At 41.6% G+C, this 21,584-nt stretch overlaps 3 protein-coding genes across 3 annotated transcripts in view; 1 reads left to right on the top strand and 2 right to left on the bottom strand.

The window, feature by feature from the left end:
• LOC109487224 (E3 ubiquitin-protein ligase MYCBP2-like) overlaps window positions 1–21,584 on the bottom strand; it is a 212,734-nt gene that overhangs the window by 176,827 nt on the left and 14,323 nt on the right. The gene's annotated exons all lie outside the window — the stretch shown is intronic.
• On the top strand, window positions 12,974–17,791 carry LOC109487258. The gene is made up of 3 exons (XM_019791237.1): window positions 12,974–13,234; window positions 14,274–16,921; window positions 17,196–17,791. Exons 1-3 carry the CDS (start codon window positions 13,216–13,218, stop codon window positions 17,763–17,765), a joined length of 3,237 nt encoding a protein of 1,078 aa, XP_019646796.1. The 5' UTR covers window positions 12,974–13,215; the 3' UTR covers window positions 17,766–17,791.
• LOC109487284 lies at window positions 18,842–19,762 on the bottom strand. Its single transcript, XM_019791271.1, has 2 exons — window positions 19,563–19,762; window positions 18,842–19,313 (listed from the first exon to the last, which is right to left on the bottom strand). The coding sequence occupies exons 1-2, from the start codon at window positions 19,698–19,700 to the stop codon at window positions 18,888–18,890; spliced, it is 564 nt and encodes a 187-aa protein (XP_019646830.1). The 5' UTR covers window positions 19,701–19,762; the 3' UTR covers window positions 18,842–18,887.

The following is a 21,584-nucleotide window of genomic DNA, read 5'->3' as shown; positions in this document are numbered from 1 at the left end:
TGCTATTGGTATGTTGATAAATATATTGCGGTTCATGTGTTAGAGGATGCTGAAAAAAATGCAATTTAAAATAAAACCATTGCAAAACAATACTGTACTACAAATCTCTTATGATATTTGCAATAACTGTCATGACTACTGCAATCAATGAGGACTTAATATACCATGTTCTAGCTCTGTCAGCAAAATAATATTTTTTTCTTTTTCATATTTCAATATTTAAAACCAACAGTTAATACATAGTTCCTGAACAAGCAGTTCTTTGTCAACAGTCCTGATGTTCACTCAATATACCTAAAACCAACAGTTAATGATAATAAATAGTTCCTGAACACACAGTAAAATCCCTTTGTCCACAGTCCTGATGGTGTTCACACGTTTCAATCACTCAGACCAACGTCGTAACTTCCCACTTTCCCGCGGTAAGAGTTCAATAATCGTGATGGGGCATAAATCGGGAAAGCTAACTTTTATTTTCTCCCCGCATTAGTGCCGTACCTGCGCGCTGTAAAACCACACGGTGTTGCCATAAACACCATTTAATCAGGTCCTTCCCCCGCCTAACTACTACAGCGCAATCTGGCCCTTCCTATGTACGACCATTACGGCGGGGGATCCTGTCCGATTGGTAGTAAAAACGGTGGCATTTCTCCAAGTTCAATGAGGACCTGATTGCAGCTGCAACTTACAACTTCCCGGGGAAGCTTTACGATGAAAGCTCCCAGGGCGTCCGTTCCTGGAGAACCTATTGATGGTGCTGGGAGTTTATGCTATAAAAGTCTTAAATTCATAACTAAAGACTTAACAAATTTTGAATTTTTAAGCCTTCAAAAACGCAATTTCAGGCAAATCGTGATGTTGAGAGTGATCGTCAGTGGCCCTTTGGACTTATTCATATTTTTGCCCAAGATTTTTTGTTAATTTTGTCTGTCAAGGTTGACAGATTTCGTTTTTCAAAAATTTCCGTCACATGCCACAAAGTTCTGCTAATTGATAGAAAAACGGGTGCTGGCTAGAGCCCTACACTACACCAACTTACTTCTTCCAGCTTAAGCATCTGTCTTACTGTCATTTGAGGGAATTTTTATGCTCATGATAGGCAAAATTCATACATGATTCCAAATACCATCAAAATGGATATTGCATTGGGACAGGTCAATAAGTCGTAACCCAGTATTATGATCAAAGAGAATCAAATAAAAAAGATTTTTAACATGCCGCATGATAAAAATAAAAATTGCTTTGATATGGTTTTTTCTCTTCCTGATCAATATTAGTCACCCTGGACTGTTCCCTCTGCTTTTTCATGTGGGAACACTGGGCTTGAAATACATTATTTTCTGCATATACTATATGTAATACACTCTAGTGTACAAGTAACATTGAAAATTACCAGCACAAGACAAATTTTACCTGCACCACTCAGAGTTTAGGAAGTAAGGATCACACTAGAAATTGTTCAGGAACCATTGCCGCTATTTCTTTTAAACTTCATACAAAGTGATAGTCAATACAGCAAATAAAATTGACATACACCTACACGTACATGTACATGGACTGTATAGTACAGATTAGCTGCAGGTAGACATCAGAAATACAAATACCTGCACAGCTCCAATTTTACCTGCACTAACCTGCACATATGCATATAGGGATCATTTCCAGCCCTGGGTAAGAAAATGAGTTTGATTTGAAAGGCGGGATATCGTCCCCATCAAAGTTGAGAGGCATCCTCTGGAGACTCCGGGCCATGATAACTCTCCCTTCGCTCGCCGTAAATCTCCCACATGAAACAGCCCATCCTGCCGCACGCCTGGCTGTAAGGCCACAACAATTTAATTTCTTGGTTCACAAATTCGCCCACTTCATTTTTTTCTGATTTGCAAAAAAAAAAACATGACAGACTCTGGATCAACCCCAAAATGCTCATATTTTGGTCCCAACAGTTAAGGTAGTTCCCTTCTCTTCAGAGTTGTTACAGTTTTTCCATCTGTCAATGCAGTGGTTTGATTAAAGGTTTGAAATTTAACATTTGAATTAAAAATCAGCCTGGTATGTTGACATCATGGCTCATATTGTAACATTTCCGGCTATCATGGGGGGCCTTGGCCTGTTTGTTTTTTTTTTCCCTGTTGCTTGATATTTTTTCTGAAAAAAAAAAACGAGAACCAACGAATCAAATTGATGTGGCCTAAGAAGGCAGCTTCTATTTTACTGGGAGAGGAAGATGCTATCAGTCACCGGGGAGACAAGTTTTTTGACAGGCAGAGGATATACAACTTGTTAAAATGTACATTTTTATGGCTCTAGTGGTTGTACATGTATGGAAAAAATAGATGTTCCCATCAAGAGATTGGAGATTTCAGACTTCCTGGAAGTGCTTTGGGTTCACATCAGAATATATTGGAACTGTGGTGTAAGATCATGCATGGGGACATACCCGATTGAATCATATCATAGAGTGATAGATTATTACTTAATAATATACTATTGTATGACGTTATGGCACATATATATAATTATGGTTTATGTTACATACCATGATTACACAGTACACATTCCTGACAACCCCATGCCACATACTTCCACCCTGGGCATGCTGGGTAACAACCCTGTCAATCAACTGAAACATAGTCTCTGCCTACCCACTGTCCTCCCTGCTGAAAAAAAGACACATACACGTACAAACCCCCACCCAAAACAATACTTCCTTCCCAGAGGTACATGTAACAAGCAAGAGAAACATCAATATCACACTGACTGCGAGTATATGTTTACAAATTTGAATATGAAAGGGTCTCTGACAGAAATATATGAATAGAAAGAACCAATGCACACCTGCAAGTGTTATTAGCAGAATAAATCAATGGCTAATACCCATGTTGTGCCCCTGGTGGCATCACCTCTGCTCTTTGATCAGAGCACACAAAACCTGGCTGTAAGGCTTGGAGCGCGATCTTATCGAGACTGGGTACAGCGAGGTTCCAGTGTTATCAACTCCTAAAGGTTATACTGAAGTACAGTGGTCCTTGACATGTCAACAACCTAACAATAACTAGTGCTGCGTACTACAGTATTGGTACAGTGCCACAAAAATAATTCATTACAAGGTACATGTAAACTGCCCACCAATATCTAGTGCTGTGTGTTGGTACCTAGTATGGATACAGTACCTAAAAAGATCATTTTTTTCAACATCATATTAACACTAGTGCTGCGGTACGTATACCTGGTGCTACATTTAGGTTGAGACAGAACTGCCCACTACAGCTTTAATGTATGAAACAACTGTTACACCTTCTATATAATGTCTCCAAATTTTCTTCTTGACATGACAAAGGTGTCAATCTCCCCAGTATATAAAGGCCTGAATGATGCGGCGGGCCGAAGCCTTTGTATCACCCTGAATGGCACCATAAACCTCCCAGGCCTTCAGTTCTTCAGAAGGGGCTCCAGCCAAACCTGTGGTAATCCTGGGCTAGAAATTCATTTTTGGCGACGTCTCAGGGAGGAGCCTAATGGTACAGTATTGTGTGCAGTTTGCAAGAATTCTAGGAATGGCACTGAGGCATTTTGTCCACAGGAATGGAATGTCCATAGGCATGTCTCTGACCCACATCTATGCACACATTCCTGGAAACCCTTTGGAAGACCCAGAAGACCTGTCTGTCCCGGATAGCCCTACTTTCTGTGACCCCGGGGCTCATTCACTATACACTCAGGGGAGGAGTGTACTATATCTGTCCAGACTTCAGGTACCAAGGCTTCCTCAAAATCATGTTTGATGGCAGTGCCATGCAAACAATAACCCTAACAGCAACCACCGTCGCCATGGCAATGTATGTTTTCATTGCCAGTATTGTTGGGAATAGGTACACTGGTGCACCCAACCTAATATATTGGGTGCACAAAAATGTTTTTGGGTGCGCGATATAAAACAAAACCTAATGACAGATCTTAAAGCTCCTCTTCTAAGCTTGAATCTGAAATGGGAGCTTACTTCAAAATGCAACACAAGAGCTACAACAAAAAGTTTATCATTTTTCTGACGCTTAGATACCAAGAATATCCTGCAAACTATTATTAAATATGTGCAAAAATACCTACAAAAATATTTGGGTGCACTGGTGCACCCACAGAAAAGAATTGGGTGCACAGCATATAGGTGTGATATAGCTAGTTGCCGCCGCGCCGCGTGCCTGCGAAGCTGGTGTGTTACGCCGAAGGGCGGTTATACCGGCTATACCGATACAGATACAGCTCCTATTTTGGGTGCACTCCAGTGCACCTGCACCCAGTGTTTCCAGCCCTGTAATCCTGCGCAGAGGTTCTCACGTTCATGAGGCGCTATCAACAGATAACAGGTACCTGCACTGAAGCTCTGCTGTGATTAATGGCAGCTATTCGTAGAGACACATTTGATGGAAATAACCTGGCTGAGGAAAGAACATATGAAAGAATTTCATTTCTATTCTGCGAGTTGTTGCTGCTTTCTTGCTGCTCAGTGTGTAAGATTACTAACTGTCAGTGTGTAGAGTTTGATAAAAGAAACTTTAAATTTAGTGACTCAACAAAAAGTACAATGACTTTCATATGGCCAACTACAAACCAAAAAACATTGATACAACGAAATCCTAGAATTCTGCAGTACTATACTGATGAAGGGGCTAACATATACATGTAAATCATAATGTACACGTTAATCTAAACCTATAACCTACTGCAATAAGGTGGGTTTTCAGTACCTTTTCTAATGCCTTGCTTTAACCTGCATGTATATTTGCATGATATCACATCTAAAAATATACTCGAATCTACTAGTAGCATTGAGTCTTTCAAAATAAGAGTTATATTTGACAAATCCCTGCCCGTGCCCCTCCCCCGTCCCGTGGGACTTTTGCTCCACTCAATTTATGCACATTTTGTTTACAGTGACACCCGAGCGTCCCGCTGTCACGGTGCCGTCCCAATCAGCCAGCCTGGAAAAAAAATGTTGTTTCCTGTTTCCAGACCAACTCTAGATCTAGAAAAACCTGCTGACCCTAGACTTTTTTGGGGGGTAGACCCCTTCAAGGATAAAATTTTTCAAGCTGATCAACCTTTTCTAGCTCCATGATCTGACACCTGAGTGATGAAACGTTGCACAATTGGTTTTCTAATATTGGCATTGAAAATAAAAGTGTCCTCATGCAAGTTTTACTTTGTTAATCTGTATTGTACACTATTAGATATCACTAAGGTCTAAAAAAAAAAGAAAAAAAATATAATCCCTAACATCTGTGTCCATAATATCACCAGGGTCCATAATAGTGTGCTTAAAGATATTTTTACTGCAACATACCCTAGGTATGTACATTAATTTTGATGTGTGAAGGAGTGCATACCAAAAGTTTGTTGCAGTAAAAATATCTTTAAGCACACTATTTCTCAAGGTGGCGATATTATGGACCCTGGTGATATTATGGACACAGATGTTACCGAACCTAATTTTTTCAGGACTGAAACAGGAAACACAACATTTTTTTAATCAAGGCCTGGGAGACTAGTCCCACTGTCACAAGCGCTGTCCCAATCACCCAGCCTCCCCCTCAGAATACAACTTCAATTTACAGGGAACCTCTCAGTTCATCTCTGTTTATCTGGGGGATAAACGGTCCCTGTAACATTCCCACCAGCAGTGCAGATTAATAGGGATTGTTATGTAGCATTACGACAGCGGTGGTATGAGGGAGATTGGGGATGACTGTGACTTTTAATATTGCTGCGATGAGTGATCACTACGGCTTGCTGTTATGTTAATACAACAAACTCTTAAGTGGCACAACATGTTCTAAGTAACACCCTCTTGAGTTAAAAACTTTCTAACATTGCAATTATGAAATTAGTCCGTGCAGTTCCAAAAAAGGTGCTAGGGGGCCCAAACCTATATTGTAAATTTATTGGAACTGTTACAGTATTATATGATCATCACAAATACCCAATTGTACGCATGATGGTTTCATATCATGATTACATAGTACACATTCGACATTCGACCAACAGGGGCATGCTGGCTCAGAACCCTGTCGATTAACTGAAACCTAATCTCAGCCCACTCACTTCCTATCCTTCCTACTCAGGACAAGATACATTACAAACTCTCTCTAAACCAGTGCCACTCAAAACAATACTTCCATCCCAAAAATAAAAAAGACTGATTCTAGTACACTATAAATTCCTCCATATTATGCAGAGTGGAAAATTTTGAGGCATTATCGTCAACAGAAATATCGTAAATTTCTCCTGAAAGCTGTGGCAATAGTTCAGCTTCAATCAGATCAAGACACATAACGTGGGTCGCTGCCCCAAATCCCTCCATTTCCCACCCTCCAGTGGGGATCTATGGTTTTCTTTTATTCATGACGTACAAAACTGTAATATCGGCGGCTCCTGTACAGGTGTAAGTCGGCATGAAATTCACATTGACAATGATCGTGTCCCTAAACCTGCGACAGGGGAAATGTGATCAATGGATGGCTATCTCTTCATGCAGGCTGTACGTGTGCTTGTGCATCATAGTGGTACCTAATGTGCTAGACCATGATAATACCATCAACATCTACATACGTGCAGCAAGTGCTGGCACTATTGTATCCAGAACCGTGCCTGTACATGGATTAGGGTTAGGATCAGTCTACATAACATTGTACATCAGCTCTGTATCCAATCCTGGACTATCCTTTCATGCATGCGCAGGCCGTACCTGTGCTTGTACATGTACATGGCACCTGCATGCATATGCTAGGACATTGCTGTCAAAATCTGTGCATCAAGTGCTAACTCTGTTATATGCAGCACTACATACATATCTAGTTCTATCTGTGCCAGGATCAGGCACAGTTCTGGATAGCCTCTGCAATTTCTTAAAGAATGCAGATTTACAGTTCTGGAATGCTGAGACTATCCAGAACTGAGCCTGATCCTAATCCTAAACTGTACAGGCATGGAACATGAGGATCAGGCACGGTTCTGGATAGTCTCTGCATTATCCAATTGCAAGAAAGTAGATTTGTCCCATGCACAGTTCTGGGGAGAACCAAGAACCGAAAACACTTCCCAGAAGTCTAAAATGCAAACTAATATTTCTTCACATTACGAGGCATGAAATCCGATAAAGTTACCCACAGCACTAGCAGTTGAACATTCTACATGAACATCAGTTCTGAGCTAAATCCTGGACCTGTGCCATGGTTCTGTATCATCATCAATCATTGTTAAACTCTCTTCAGAGTCCTCGGAAGCTCGTAGATACACAGAGAAGGTTTTTCTGTAAACATTAATAAATGTTTTATTGCAAATTCATGCCCGAGGGCTAATTGCAGGAACAAATTAGAGACATTTCGTATAAAAAACAGATAAGTAGTAGACAATAGAATAATTAGTACACAAATAAATAGAACTACTGATAACTACTAAGAAACTACTAGTAAAAACTACCGGGTTTGACTTCTTTTTTGAAGACAGAGGAAGACAAAGGATCCCGCTTTTTCTGTAATTTGTGGGTTTTCGGATGTTAAGAGGAGAGTAGTTTAATATGCTACCAACCAACATACGGTCTTTATAGGTTACCCATACTTTGCGATAATAACTATTGGTTTACTAGTTTATAGTTTATCCACTCAGAAAGTTTATATTCTGATGATATGAACAATATAAATCACACATCGATTCACACGCTTGTTTGAGCATGATGAAAAATGCCCAGAAGTTCCCAAACACTAGATTGGAATTTTGTAAACTCGTGGTCGTGATTTTACAGCAGATGCCTTTTATTGGGCATCGCAACTTGTGGCAGAGATTTAACGGCTGGACCTGAGCGCTAAAAACATATAACGTTATAAAGAATTGAGTGTTGTTCATTTGGAAAACCTCCATAACTCATACCACCTGGTTGGCCAGATGGCTGCAGCGCCGCGGCCAAATTGTGTTTCTGAGTCCGTCTCTATATTTCATCAGTGTGAACATGGGTTGCTTTTAATCTGGGATGTCTGACCCGGGGGGGAATTACCAACTAAATACTGCATCTCTCGGCCGATGGTTTATTCTCCAAGGTCAGGGGACGACGCAGGGACAGCTGTAAGTATCCATGATTGGATACTTTTTATACAGGAAGGACGGGAATTATGGGTAGACGGATGGCTGCAAGGGACAAGCCTCGCAAACACTGTCTTGATGTATGCAATGCTTAATGGGTGAGGCCTGGAAAAATTAGTATTGTGTTTCAGGTTTCAATCCCGAGAAAAATGAAGGGTAGGAAGGTAGCCAGGGATTTTCTTTCATTTTTCATAAAGATTTCGGCTGAAGTGATCCAATATATACAGTTTTACGAATGTAAAAATGAATTTCTTCAGAACCAGGGTTGTTTCCAGGACCTCTGTCTTCCATTTGATTGTGCGGCAAATATTTCACCCAATTTTTACTCAATCAAAATTTGCTTCTGAAAATACAAGAAATAACTTTCCAAAGGATTTGAAATTCAGGCAAAAGATTTTATTCTATGGCCTTGCTAGCAGTTGACCCAAAAAACAGCTACGGTTGTCAAGTTTTGGCTTGGGTTTTTCGGGTAACTAGAAACACAACATTGTTTTTCCTAGGCCCATAACTATAACTTAGTATAAGGCCCACTTAATTCATCTAGCTTCGTCTGATCACAATGCTTTCCTGGCTGGTAATCTTCCTCGGAAGGGGATGATTGCAAAATCACCAAGTCGGAAAATCGGCACATGTCGGCACTGGGAGACGTTTCTTCACAGCAGTAACTCACCATGAAGCTGTCCCAAAACTTTACACAACACATACACAGGGCTCGAAATCCATTTTTGGGGGTAAGTGCACTGAAAAATTGGGAAAAACGTTTTTTGGGGTGCACCATATAAGTACATAAATTATAGTAAGTAAAATGTCAGAAAGAATTAAATATGTTTCATTTCTAAAGAAATGTTCTTAAGTATAACAATGATTTTATTATTTTTCTGACACTTGGGTGTTGTTAACTTAAAAATATGCTGTATACTAGTATAACTAAACATTGAACAACTTTACATATTTAAACCTGCAAAGATATCTGGGTGCACTGGTGCACCCACAGAGAAAAATTAGGTGTACAGCTCCAAATTTGGGTGCACTAAGGTGCACATGCACCCAGTATTTTGAGCCATGCATACAGAAGCTGCAAAGCAATTCCATATTTTTCAAGAAGAAAATATAGCCAAAGGCCAACGTGATGTATACATGCAATACCTGTCCTGACGTTTCATGGAAATAATAACTTGCAACATTACCGTATGCTGTGTGTGTTCAATGCAGGGAATGGTGAGTTGTGAGCTAAAGTAGCTTATACCTTCATTTCACACTACATTTGCGGATCTGCAATTCTTTATCCAAGAATCAGTGACTTGCTATTCAAGCAAGCTTCCCTCTATCTCATTTTCTCTTTCTATATGCTTGACTTGAAATTGTACACTGTATATATATATAATGTAGTTAAGACAGTCATCAGAGGTTGCATGAACTTTTTCATTTTAGCTAAAAATGCTTTTTTAAGAGTATTAATTTGTACTCTCTACTCATACAATTCATTCTAGTTGCATCTTCAGTGTAGCCATATGTTTATACATTAAATACAAACAACCATATCTAAAGTAGAATATTCAATCTACAAGATTGTCCTATACATTTATTCTATGTGTAAAAATAGCAACAATCATCTTTATCTACCTGGTAGAAAATCCTCTTGCCTGTTCAAACTTTTATGATGAGGCCTTGGGAAAAAAACGTTGCGTTTTCAGTTTCCCGACCAACCCTAGCAAAAACCCACTAACCCTAGTATTTTGGGGGTTGGGGACGTAAAATTTTCTACCTGATACCTGAATTTCAAACTCTCTGAAATGCTATTTCAAGCATTTTCAGGATCAAATATCTATTGAGTAAATTGTATTTCTTGGATCGCTTCAGCTGAAATCTAAAGAGAAGAGAGAGAGAGAGACTGTAATTTTTTTTAAACTGAAAGTAGAAACACATCAATTTTTCTCCACCTGATGTGGCAATTTCAAACAGCTGATTCAGATGAGAGATGGGATTTTTCCATACTGCTTGAATGTGGTGTGTATGTAGCACGTACGTAAGGTCCCAGTTAGAGAGCTGGTTTTCAGCAGTACATGTTCGTATATTGCTTTCCCCCTGCCATCAGTTAAGTGGTTGGTAAAACAGAATTAGTCGGCACATGTAGAGTAAAACGCCTTTCCACTGGGGAAATAGGGTTTTCATTCAGACCTTCAGGGGCCGCATGTAACAAATGTAACGTGAATTGAGGGATGAGGAGGTGTCTCAAAATACTTTTCTCTGCATACCTTCAACGTATCATAAACTTATCTGCATAAGACTGCATTACCTGCATTATCTGCATTTATGGATCATACTAAAAAGGTGCAGGTAGCTTCAGAAATACCTGCACAGCTCCAATTTTACCTGCGCTAACCTGTATATACCCAGTACATGGACCAGTGCAGGTTAGGTGCACTGGTATCAGAAAGGTATCAGAAATACCTGTGCAACTCTGATTTTACCTTCTTAGAAGCTTCCACCCCTGCATCTTAAAGGGGCCACATATCTGCAAATGTTACTAGTAACTGAATGAGAGATGAGATAGAGAAAAACTCTCCTTGCAGAACTATTACTGAAAACCCTCGAATCAGCCCCTGATTCTCCCAACCTGTCCCAACATCTGCCCAACATTCAGACTCACAGGACTGAGACAGTCTACAGCTGCTACAGATTCACATGGCTAAGTCTGCACACTGCTGATCAATTAAGGGGCTGCAGTACCAAGGGAAGCCACTAGGAGGCCAAAAGGCTTATCATTTCTAGCTGTAGTCACACCCTACAGACCCACCAAGTATGAGACCAATCCATTCAGTCGTTCTTGCGTCATCTTGTTGACAAAATTTAGTTCTGCATTCGTGGAATTCTTGACATATTTTCAACTCAATCGCAGAACTACACCAATGGCTCCGCTTGCAGAACTCTCCTTGCAGAACTGATCAGACCCAAATCATCTCCTGATTCCAACATCTGCCCAACATTCAGACTCACAGGACTGAGACAGTCTACAGCTGCTGCAGATACACATGGCTACGTCTGCATACTGCTGATCAACTAAGGAGCTTAGGAGCTGCAGTACCTAGGGAAGCCACTAGGAGGCCAAAAGGCTTATGATTTCTACCTGTAGTCACACCCTACAGACCCACCAAGTATGAGGTCAATCCATCCAGCCGTTCTTGAATTATCTTGTTGACAAAATTTAGTTCTGCATTCGTGGAATTCTTGACATATTTTCAACTCAATCACAGTACTATACCAACGGCTCCGCCACTGAGGCATCGCAAAAAAACTCTCCTTGCAGAACTGATCAGACCCAAATCAGCTTGATTCCAACATCTGCCCAACATTCAGACTCACAGGACTGAGACAGTCTACAGCTGCTGCTGGTACACATGGCTACGTCTGCATACTGCTGAGCAATTCAGGAGCTTAGGACATGCAGTACCAAGGGAAGCCACTAGGAGGCCAAAAGGCTTATCATTTCTAGCTGTGGTCACACCCTACGCACCCACCAAGTATGAGACCGATCCATTGAGCCGTTCTTGAGTTATCTTGTTGACAAAATTTAGTTTCCCAGTGAATGCATTCATGGAATTCTTAAAATATTTTCAACTCAATCGCAGTACTATACCAATGGCTCCGCCACTGAGGCATCACAAAAAACTCTCCTTGCAGAACTGATCAGACCCAAATCAGCTCCTGATTCCAACATCTGCCCAACATTCAGACTCACAGGACTGAGACAGTCTACAGCTGCTGCTGGTACACATGACTACGTCTGCACACTGCTCAGATCAATTAAGGAGCTTTGGAGATCCTCCGGATGCCATCTGCACTGCGCGGATTGGGTAATCTTTAATGTCGCCCCTTTCAAAGGATTCAGACTCACCGTTCCAGGTTCTAGGTTGCGATTTAGTCATGCATGAGCTAAACCAAAGTGTTACTTCAAGAAATTTATAGATAATAGTAATACAGGTACTGTACATTTGTAGGTAAAGCCCTGAGTATATCTTAGCACTGCCAAATGTATTCTACTTTTATTTACATTTCCTTCTAGTAGTTCTACAGACAACACATAAACTATACTGAGCTAAAATGAACTGAGATGTCAATTTATTATATAGAAGCATAGAGTTTGTAGATGCTTCAATAGAACCAGAGTGAATATTTTACTACCTGTTTGATAATGTCCATAGGCTATACCTAAATATTTTGTGGAGATACATGTAGATGGAGACACATCAGTGTTACGTAGCAGTGCCAAACCACTCTCACGACCAGAATGATGATGATGCCAAACCACTAGTTGGAACGTATCTCTTTATAACCACATTGGATTCTACAGAGATTATGAGAAATACTGATACCAGATTGACAGAGCTGCAAAAAAGAGCTAAACAGGTTATTAATTTGGCGACTGAAGGCTAGAGTATCATTTAATCATATTCGCATACATGTACAGAATGAGGTTCTGTTATGCTCACAAAAGCAAGTGTGGTGGAATCTTTAACATGCTCGAGGTGTGGCTCTCCTCAAACACGGGACCTCCAGCTTTACATCCTCCAAGAGGACTCTGACTGTCTCTAACTAACCTGTTATCATGTTGATCATGTAATATAGATAATTATAGATTTGTTATCATGTTAATCATGTAAAATGCGCAATTCAGCATCTTTGTATACAAATGAAGCTGCCATGTATTAAATTTGTACTGAAATGTGAACGAAGTCAATAAACTCCATATATAAAGCTAGGTACTCATTTCACCTGAGTAAATTGAGAAAATAGACAGCTCGGAATGTAGGCAGATTTGCCTATGTCCACGACACCAGTATTCAGCCAATCATATCGCCCGCTCGGCTATGACGTCATTTTACCGCCAGAGCCGGGCTGTGTTCAGCTCACTCGATTTCCACTGAATTTTCTTCTTCTGACCCCTATAATTCAATGGTATAACCCAGTTCAGAGGTCAATAACACGTCATAGCTCTTATAGAAGCTTCTAGAACCGAGGGACAAGTCTGCACGTGTGTTTTTCGTCCAAGAAAGCTCACCGAATTCGCTCCTTCGGGCGGCAATGTCGGGCGAAACTTCAGGTAAGAATTCCATTTACACATTTTCTTGGTCATTTTGCTGGTCTAACTGCAATTTTTTCTGGAAGTTTAAGTGATTCAAATCAGTTTTTTGGGCTTGTTTACGTGGCCAACATTCGCCAGCGCCATTTTGTTTGGTACAGCGGTGTCTTGAAAAAATTGTTCACGGGTTTGAAGTTAGGACGTTTCGTGCCTCGAGTCGCTTGGCCAATATGTATTTGTATGGAAATTGGGTCGATAGTGCGCCGGTTCTGTCGGAGAAAAATCCTTCTAGTTGCAATGCGCAATGTTTTTAAGAAAAATGAATAGTTTTCCTGAATACTATAGAGCCTCTGTCATCTTTCTGCATTGGTTTCGGCCATTAGTATTTCCGTAGAAAAATTGTTCATGTTTTTGAAGTGGGCGATGTCACGATTTCAACTGTTTAAACGGGGGTGGGAGGGGGGCGCGAAACTGCGCGGGTCGACTGGAAAATAGGTTCTCGTGTTTTGAAAACGCCGTAGTTCGAAGATTGACGCGGAGTTGAATGTCTTGAATATTTATAATTTAATTGTGCATTCGAAGAACAAATCAGGATGATGGAATTGCTGATTTTGTCGTTATTTTGAAATTTTTGGAATCGATCTGTCAAATTTATATTATGGTTTCTTGGGTGAACAACTTAACGTTACATCCTGAATTTAATATGTACATATCCCAGACGTTCCTATCATATCAATTTTAATACATGTATCATATCTATATTGTATCACCCATTGCCACCCAGTAGGATTTATTTTATCAGTTAATTTTAAGGTAATGCATGTTCATAGCCCTTGCTAACAAAGATGCACTTTTGTTTGATTTTCCAATTTTCTGCATATATTGACTATATTCTTTCAATGTTGTTTTTTTTTGGGGGGGGGGTTTCTTTAAAAAAACCAACAGGTGCACTGATAAACCGGTTTTGTAATAATTGATTGATTTTTTTTCTTGGTTTATGGTAACGTGCAATTCAACATCGTTGATTTTTATTTATTTTACCTGTTTCTTGTATTTGTAGATGAAGAGCTGGAGGATGGCCACACAGCTTTGTTGAGAGGAAAGTGTCGTCTATGTGGACAAGATGTCAATGACAGAAAAAATCCGTGTTCGTCCTTGACCTACAAGCAGGAGTTTGTTAACCTCTTTGGCATTGACCTCACCTCTGATGTGCCCAGTATTCATCCACCAGACATCTGTCACAAATGTAGGTGTGTCTTTGACAGGTATCGCAGAACCCCCAGTAAAGATGGTTTCACAACCCGTACTACACCTTACCTGTTTGTAGCACATAGTGATGCATGTCAGTTGTGCTATGACAAAACCGCGGCCGACCACAACTACGTCGCTGAAAAACAGGCCAACAAGGGGGGAAGAAAGAGGAAAGTCGTCAGGAACTCTGGCCCAGGACGTGGCGGGAAAAGGCTTGCAGAACATGACCAGGGAGGGAGTACAGAAGAACATGACCAGGGAGGGATTACAGAAAGCGGCATCCAGACAGACCCAGCAGAAGTTGCAGAGGCCAGCACACAGACAGACAGTAATGTGTGTGGATACATTATCAACCCCCTCCAACCAAACCTGGATGAAGTACCTGTTCCCATCATCTGCACACTTGTCTCCGAAGCCGCATCCTCACAGAGAGAAGCCATCCTGCAAGACATCAGTGACATCGGAGGCCTGTACAAAAAACCAGAGACACTCGTGGACACAGATCCGAACAAGTATTTTGCCAACAGGAATGCAGTTTGCCAAAGCTTTCTAAATGGACTGGCAGATAAGAGAGCTTCCATTGCATCTAAAGTAATGAGCCTGGAGCAACTGTACCACCTTGCATCCCCAGCACTAGTTGCCCCATTTTCTTTCAGCAGAAACTTACTGTCGTATGCCATCACCAACAGTAAGCTTGTTGTTAACATGCTGGGGAAAGTTTCTGCTGGTGGCATGATTGACACGGTCAAGTCCTATCTCCAAAACATTGCATCAAAGCCACTGCCCTTCCCCAATGGAGACTGCGAAGTTGCGATTGACAATGACCAGAAGTTGAAGAAGCAGTGGTCAGTACGGGCCCAGGGCAAAATGACCTGTAGCGTGGTGACCAGTGTGTGTCAAGTGCAACATTCAGACAGAATGGAGGTGCAGGGGCGGGGAGACTTGTCTCCAGCATGCTGGGGGAACTACCTCGAAAGGGCACAAGAAGAGGAGGAAACGAAAGAACTTCTGAGAGGCTGCATCAATACATCTAAGACGTCTGAAGCAATCCACAGAGGAGAAGTGAGAAAGTTGGTCCACGAGAGACTGGGCAAAGTCCTAAACGAACAGCTACTAGAAGAGGACACCTATGTGGACTATGTGGACAAACAAGTGGAAGAAAAGGAGAGGAGTAAGACACTCAAGAAATGTGCTGCTTGCGGGACAGAAGTGCCCAGAACAAAACGAATCTGCCCCAACCAGGAGTGTCAAGCCAACCTCAAACAGGTAGAAGAAGCTGCATCAGGGAGAGATGTATTTGGAACCATGCTGCTGCAAGAAGTTAGGAAGTACTCCTACCGCCCAAAAGAAAGGGAGATTCAAATCAGCATTGATAACGACAAGACAACAACTTCACAAGACATAACCATCATCACAGCCGAAGAAAACTCTGACATACCATCTCTTCATCCTGACAGTCCTCCACCCATCACAATGTCCGACCCTGTGTTTGTAAATCCTAACTCAGCCTCGGCCATGAGGAAGGTTCTGCGACATGTTGGGAAAATTGCCAATGTAGCCAGGTATTCTGACAGTCATGACCAAACAAACACAAGAAGTTGGCTAGTTGTCGCGATGGACGGGCTGCCACTGGGGATAACCCGAACTGTCATCTCTCAAACCATGTACTGCACATCCTGTAAACATTCGTTCGACAACATCAAGCTTTTCCAAGATCACATATCCATCGATCACCCCCAGAATCAGACCATTCCAGTGTGCAGAGAGTTCGACTGGGTCATTCTAAGAGTTGGGAAGCTGCATATGGAAATGAATGCGCTGAAGGCATATGTTGATCTGAACTGGGACGTATGGTTTGCCGAACTCGCTCAAGAAATGGGTTTCCAGTCAGAAGGGGCACAGCGTGTCGCAAAGAACTGTGCAGATCACCACAAGAGTATGCAAATGCTACAAATCGCCATCAAGGGGTGCACAGATGAAATGCTGCTACCATATGTACGTCACAAACTGGGAAGGGGGGAGAAGAACACCATCACAGCAGACGACTTCCTATACAACTGGCTTCCACACATCAGAAACCCAAACTACATCTTTCTACAGCAACAGATCAATCTGTATGGACTTGCAATTCAAAACTTCCGGGTGGGGACCAGGCGCAACAACACTGGATATGTCCAAGCAGGGATGGAGGTCTTCTCACCTCTCTTCAGTGGGAGAAACCATCCGAAGTATCAAGCGATCGACCTGCTGGAGTCCATGGATAGAACAATGTACCCACCAGATCTTCGCAGCTTTATGGAGAAGACGGAGTCGGTCAGCAGCGGGGGCAAGTCTGTGGGGGAGGGGATGGACGCAAAACTGGAGGAGAAAAACAAAGCATCCAAAGCATGGCACAAGGGCGCCCCACTTGCAGCCGACTGGATAAGGGTCTTCCGCAACTTGGATGTGTTGGAAAAGGTGTGTTGTCATGATCACAAAGTATGATAGTGAAGTGTGTAATACCTGTTGCAAAACTAAACGTGTATGACCCTGCTGTGATGAATTATGTGCATGTAACTGCATGGATTAGATGGATTAGAATAAAGGAAAGTCAATGATGAACATACCGGTATGCAGTGTGCAAGTTTAATTTCTTAGTATATGTACTATTAAACTACACTGAACCAGCAATGACTTACATGTAATCAATACCACAGAAAACTACAACATATTTTTGTTCTTTATTTCACAGTTGAGGGCCCATTTCTTCAGCGTGATCAGCGTGCCAGACAGCTCTTCCTCACACAGTCACCGGTACAACCTGGAGCCTGAGGTGGATGTGTGGAGGACAAGACTTCGTTCAGAGCAGTATCTGAGGGAACCGTTCAACGCAGACGTAGCCCACACTTCCATCTCAGGCAAGCAGCTGACATCTGACCTTCTGGACTTTGAGAAGATAGCACGTAAGAATAAGTCTAAGGTATTTGAAGAGGTGTATCTGGAAGGAAAGCAGAAGTCAGAGGTGAAACAAACTTGTGTCTATGTGACTGAGGAGGAGAAATGTAGAGAAGAGAACATCAGTAGGCAGACGAAAGTCACTATTGTGCAGAAGACAAAAGACCTCTTGTCACAGTTTGTAGTAGAAGATGTTAAGATGTATTATGTAGATAGGTTGTCTGCTATGGAGAAGAGGATTGGAACAACAAAGAAAGAGGATCTGTTGGAGCTTTACTTTGAGGTAGAGAATGAAGCCACTGAACAAGACAATATACACTGTGCATTACAGCTGGATATGTTAGCTGATGCTGGTCAGACCGAGTAGTGGTTCTATTGTTGTTTCCATGGTACTTCCTCATGTAATTTTGTGATATGATATGGTACTAGTATGTTGTGCATATTTCATTGGTATGCTTCACTTTCTCAGGGCTCTCCCCAAGCAATGAAGCAAGGGTGCTACCCCCTCCCCAAAGTCCTAGCACTTCCCCAGTATTTCCAATAAAATGTGCTGATTTTTTTTTTTCTGAGTGAAATTAACTGATTATGAAGCACCTGTCTCTCTCCTTTGTGGGCAAGACCCCTGATTTTGTCAAGAGATGTTAACTTCTACAATGCTTGTCAACCTTGATGTTTCAATGTTATCGTACAAAATGTATTCTGAGCTTAACGTACAGCATATAATTACATTGTTCATCTGTTCTCAGGTTATCATGCAAGCTTATGTGTTGGTTGTAAATATGGTTCAACTGTGTCACTGCAACAGGCAAGTTGATAGAATTTTCAGCAAACGTCTGTTGTCATGTAGGTATGTATACTAGTACATGTATATGGATAAGACATATGGAGTACTGCATTGGTGATGTGGTTAACTGATTAGAAATCACCTCTCCCCTTGCTGGGCGAGAATCCTGCTTTCGTCAAGAGATGTTAAATTCTACAATGCTTGTCAACCTTTAAGTTTCAGTGTTTTCGTGCAAAATGTATTCTGAGCTTAACGTACAGCATTTTTCATATAATTACATCTGTCATCAGGTTATCTTGCAAACTCATGTGTTGGTTGTAAATATGATTGAACTCTGTGTCATAAGCAAGTTGATAGAATTTTCAGCAAACTACTGTCTATATGTAAATAATATACTAGTATATGGATATATGGATAAGACACGTGGAGTACTGCATTGGTGATGTGGTATGTTATGTATGTTTTATTTGGAAGCGTACACTGTAACAATTAACTATGGTAATTACAAGTTGAACACAAATACATGTACAAAACAGTCACTATTAATAAGTAGTCAAGGTAAACAATTTCCATCCAGACTAGCTACAGATAACTACAGACTAGCTACAGATAACACAATGTTCTGTACTGATATCATGGGTACATAAATATATTTTCCTTCCATGCACATAACCTGTAGTGTTGTCACATGTGTATCAGAACACCTTAAGAACTACCCCTTCCACGCCCCCTTCCACGCCCCTTTCCATGGTTAGACTTTTTAGTTGTCTGGCTGCTAGCTGCTCTCCCTTTCCCTCTGCCTTTCCTCGTCTGCGTAGGGGCAGGCCCTGATGTCTTTGCCACCTTTTCAGGTGACACTCCATCAGTAAACATGAACGAACGTAGCTGGTTTGGTACGCGCACCCCCGAAGGGAAAGTTTTGGGGGGTGTGTTTGGTAGAGGGGGCAGTGCCATCTTGTTGGATGCCGTGATGGTGTCTGAAGACTCGATGTTATCACTGGCCAGTGATCTAAGTGTTCCAGCTTTGTACATGTCCTGTAGGGCCCCCGTCCCAAACACTGTCCTCCCGCACTTGGGCTCGTTGAGGACCAGGTGAATGTCACACCCAGTCAGAATGTGGAACTCCAGTGCCTAATTAGAAACGCATATTAAACAAAGTTACGATCTGTTAGGAATAAATGAATGGCCAAATGTTGACAGTGTTTCACAACACAATTATGGTTGTAAAGACTAATACGTGCATTTTTCATGGTAAGATAAACAAGCGCCGGCCATGACAAACGTACAATGTCGCTAAAATATGCAGAGAAGGAAATTGGGCGTCGTTGTATAATTTACTATGAATGAGAACTTTATTGTCTACCAAAATAAACTACTTACAGCTTTTAGAAGGCCTTTCTTCCTCTTGTACTGCGCCTGTCGCCGCCTGTCCGACTCCGTGATGTACTCTAGGTTGATGGGCCCACGCACGCGTCTTGGTGTAGCTTCCGTCCTGATACACATCGATCGCAAAAACATTGTTTTTAAAGACCGCACAATGATAGTTCTTCAATAATTTCAATCGGAAAAAGATAACTAAAAGTTACCAATCACGTTCTTAATGTACATCCTTTTTAGATAAGTGCTTATGCAAGCCAAGACCGATACTGAAAATTACATACCGTAATGTCAGACTCCCGGTAGGAGTTTCAGATGAGGACGCGGATGGTGTTTCCATGGCGACGCTACTCTCCCTTGTGACGACGGGCACGCTAGTAGTGTCAGACATTTTCTACAGACACTTTTCTTTGTGCGTAGAAATGGAATCGTGCGTAGAAATATACAGTAATCGCAAGGCCAACAAACTAGTATGCTCCGTGGCGGTACGTAGTTGAAAAGGGAAGAAACATCTGAGCCCGAATGCTTTTACACCAAGGCGTTTCATAATTATCGTACATTTGTTACATACCGATCGTCAGAGCCAGACAGATACCATATGGACTTCCTGATAATACAAAAACACCTTGCATGTATTTTCTACCTTTCTGTCCACTTGTTTATTCGTATTGTGACATTCTTTCACAAAAGAACTCAGGATATGTCAGTTACACAGAAGTGGTCAGACTTCAAAGACAAAATGAAAGACACGATGAACAAGCACATCCCAAGTAAGATAACATCAAGCAGATACAACTTGCCTTGGTTCAACAGAAACCTAAGGAGGCACTGTCGTAAGAAGCAGCGGCTCTATAACAAAGCTAAGAAAACAGGCCAAGAGGAAGACTGGAACAAATATAAGAGAGTTAAGAAGGGAGTTCAGAAAAGATTAAGACAAGCACACTCTAAATACGTGGCAGACATACTGGGAGAAGCTATAGTTGACAAACCCAAAATATTCTGGTCGTACATAAAAGGACTGAGGAAAGACCTTGTCGGGGTAGCACCCCTAAAGGTGGGAAATACCATCATCAGTGACAGTGGGAAAAAAGCAGAAGTACTCAGTTCACAGTTCAAAAGTGTTTTCACAGAGGAAGACACCACAGATATGCCATCTCTAGGCCAGCCCCGTACTCCTCCAATGGAACATATAGTAGTTTCTACTGATGGTGTCGAAAAAATGCTTCAAGGTCTCAATCCCTCTAAAGCATCCGGACCAGACCAAATACCACCGTGGTTCCTCAAGTTGACAGCTAGTGAAATCGCGCCTGTTCTAACCAATATTTTCCAACACTCGCTAAACACTGCAGAAATCCCTAAAGATTGGAGGGATGCAAATATATGCGCCATCTTTAAAAAAGGAGATAGAGCGGTCCCCAGCAACTACAGACCTGTTTCACTGACCTGCATATCCTGCAAACTACTTGAACATATTATCCATAGCCAAATCATGAAGCACCTAGAAAGTTACAGTATATTAACGGATTACCAGCATGGATTCAGAGCCAAACGATCCACAGAAACACAGCTTATACTAACAGTCCATGACATAGCTGGCGCACTAAACAGTAAACGGCAGGTAGATTTAGCAATACTTGATTTCACTAAAGCCTTTGATAAAGTCCCCCATGGCAGGCTCATCTCAAAACTGGAGTATTATGGAATCCAAGGCCCTACGCTGAATTGGTTAAAGGCTTTCCTGACCAACAGGGAGCAAACAGTAGTGGTTGAAGGGAAGGCGTCGGCTCCAGTTAAAGTAGCGTCTGGGGTCCCTCAAGGAACCGTCCTGGGGCCATTGCTCTTTCTCTTGTATATAAATGACCTACCAGATCAGCTTGACTCAAATGTGAGGTTATTTGCCGATGACTGTCTATTGTATGTAGAGCTTTCTACACAGACCGACTCACAACTTCTCCAAAAAGACCTGAACACCCTGGAAGAATGGCAAAGCAAATGGCTCATGCAGTTTAATCCCGAAAAATGCTA

This window comes from Branchiostoma belcheri, unplaced genomic scaffold (genome assembly GCF_001625305.1).
Source record: "Branchiostoma belcheri isolate BF01 breed outbred unplaced genomic scaffold, Haploidv18h27 scaffold87, whole genome shotgun sequence".
Classification (NCBI taxonomy): domain Eukaryota; kingdom Metazoa; phylum Chordata; class Leptocardii; order Amphioxiformes; family Branchiostomatidae; genus Branchiostoma; species Branchiostoma belcheri.
This window is presented reverse-complemented; position numbering and strand designations above follow the sequence as displayed.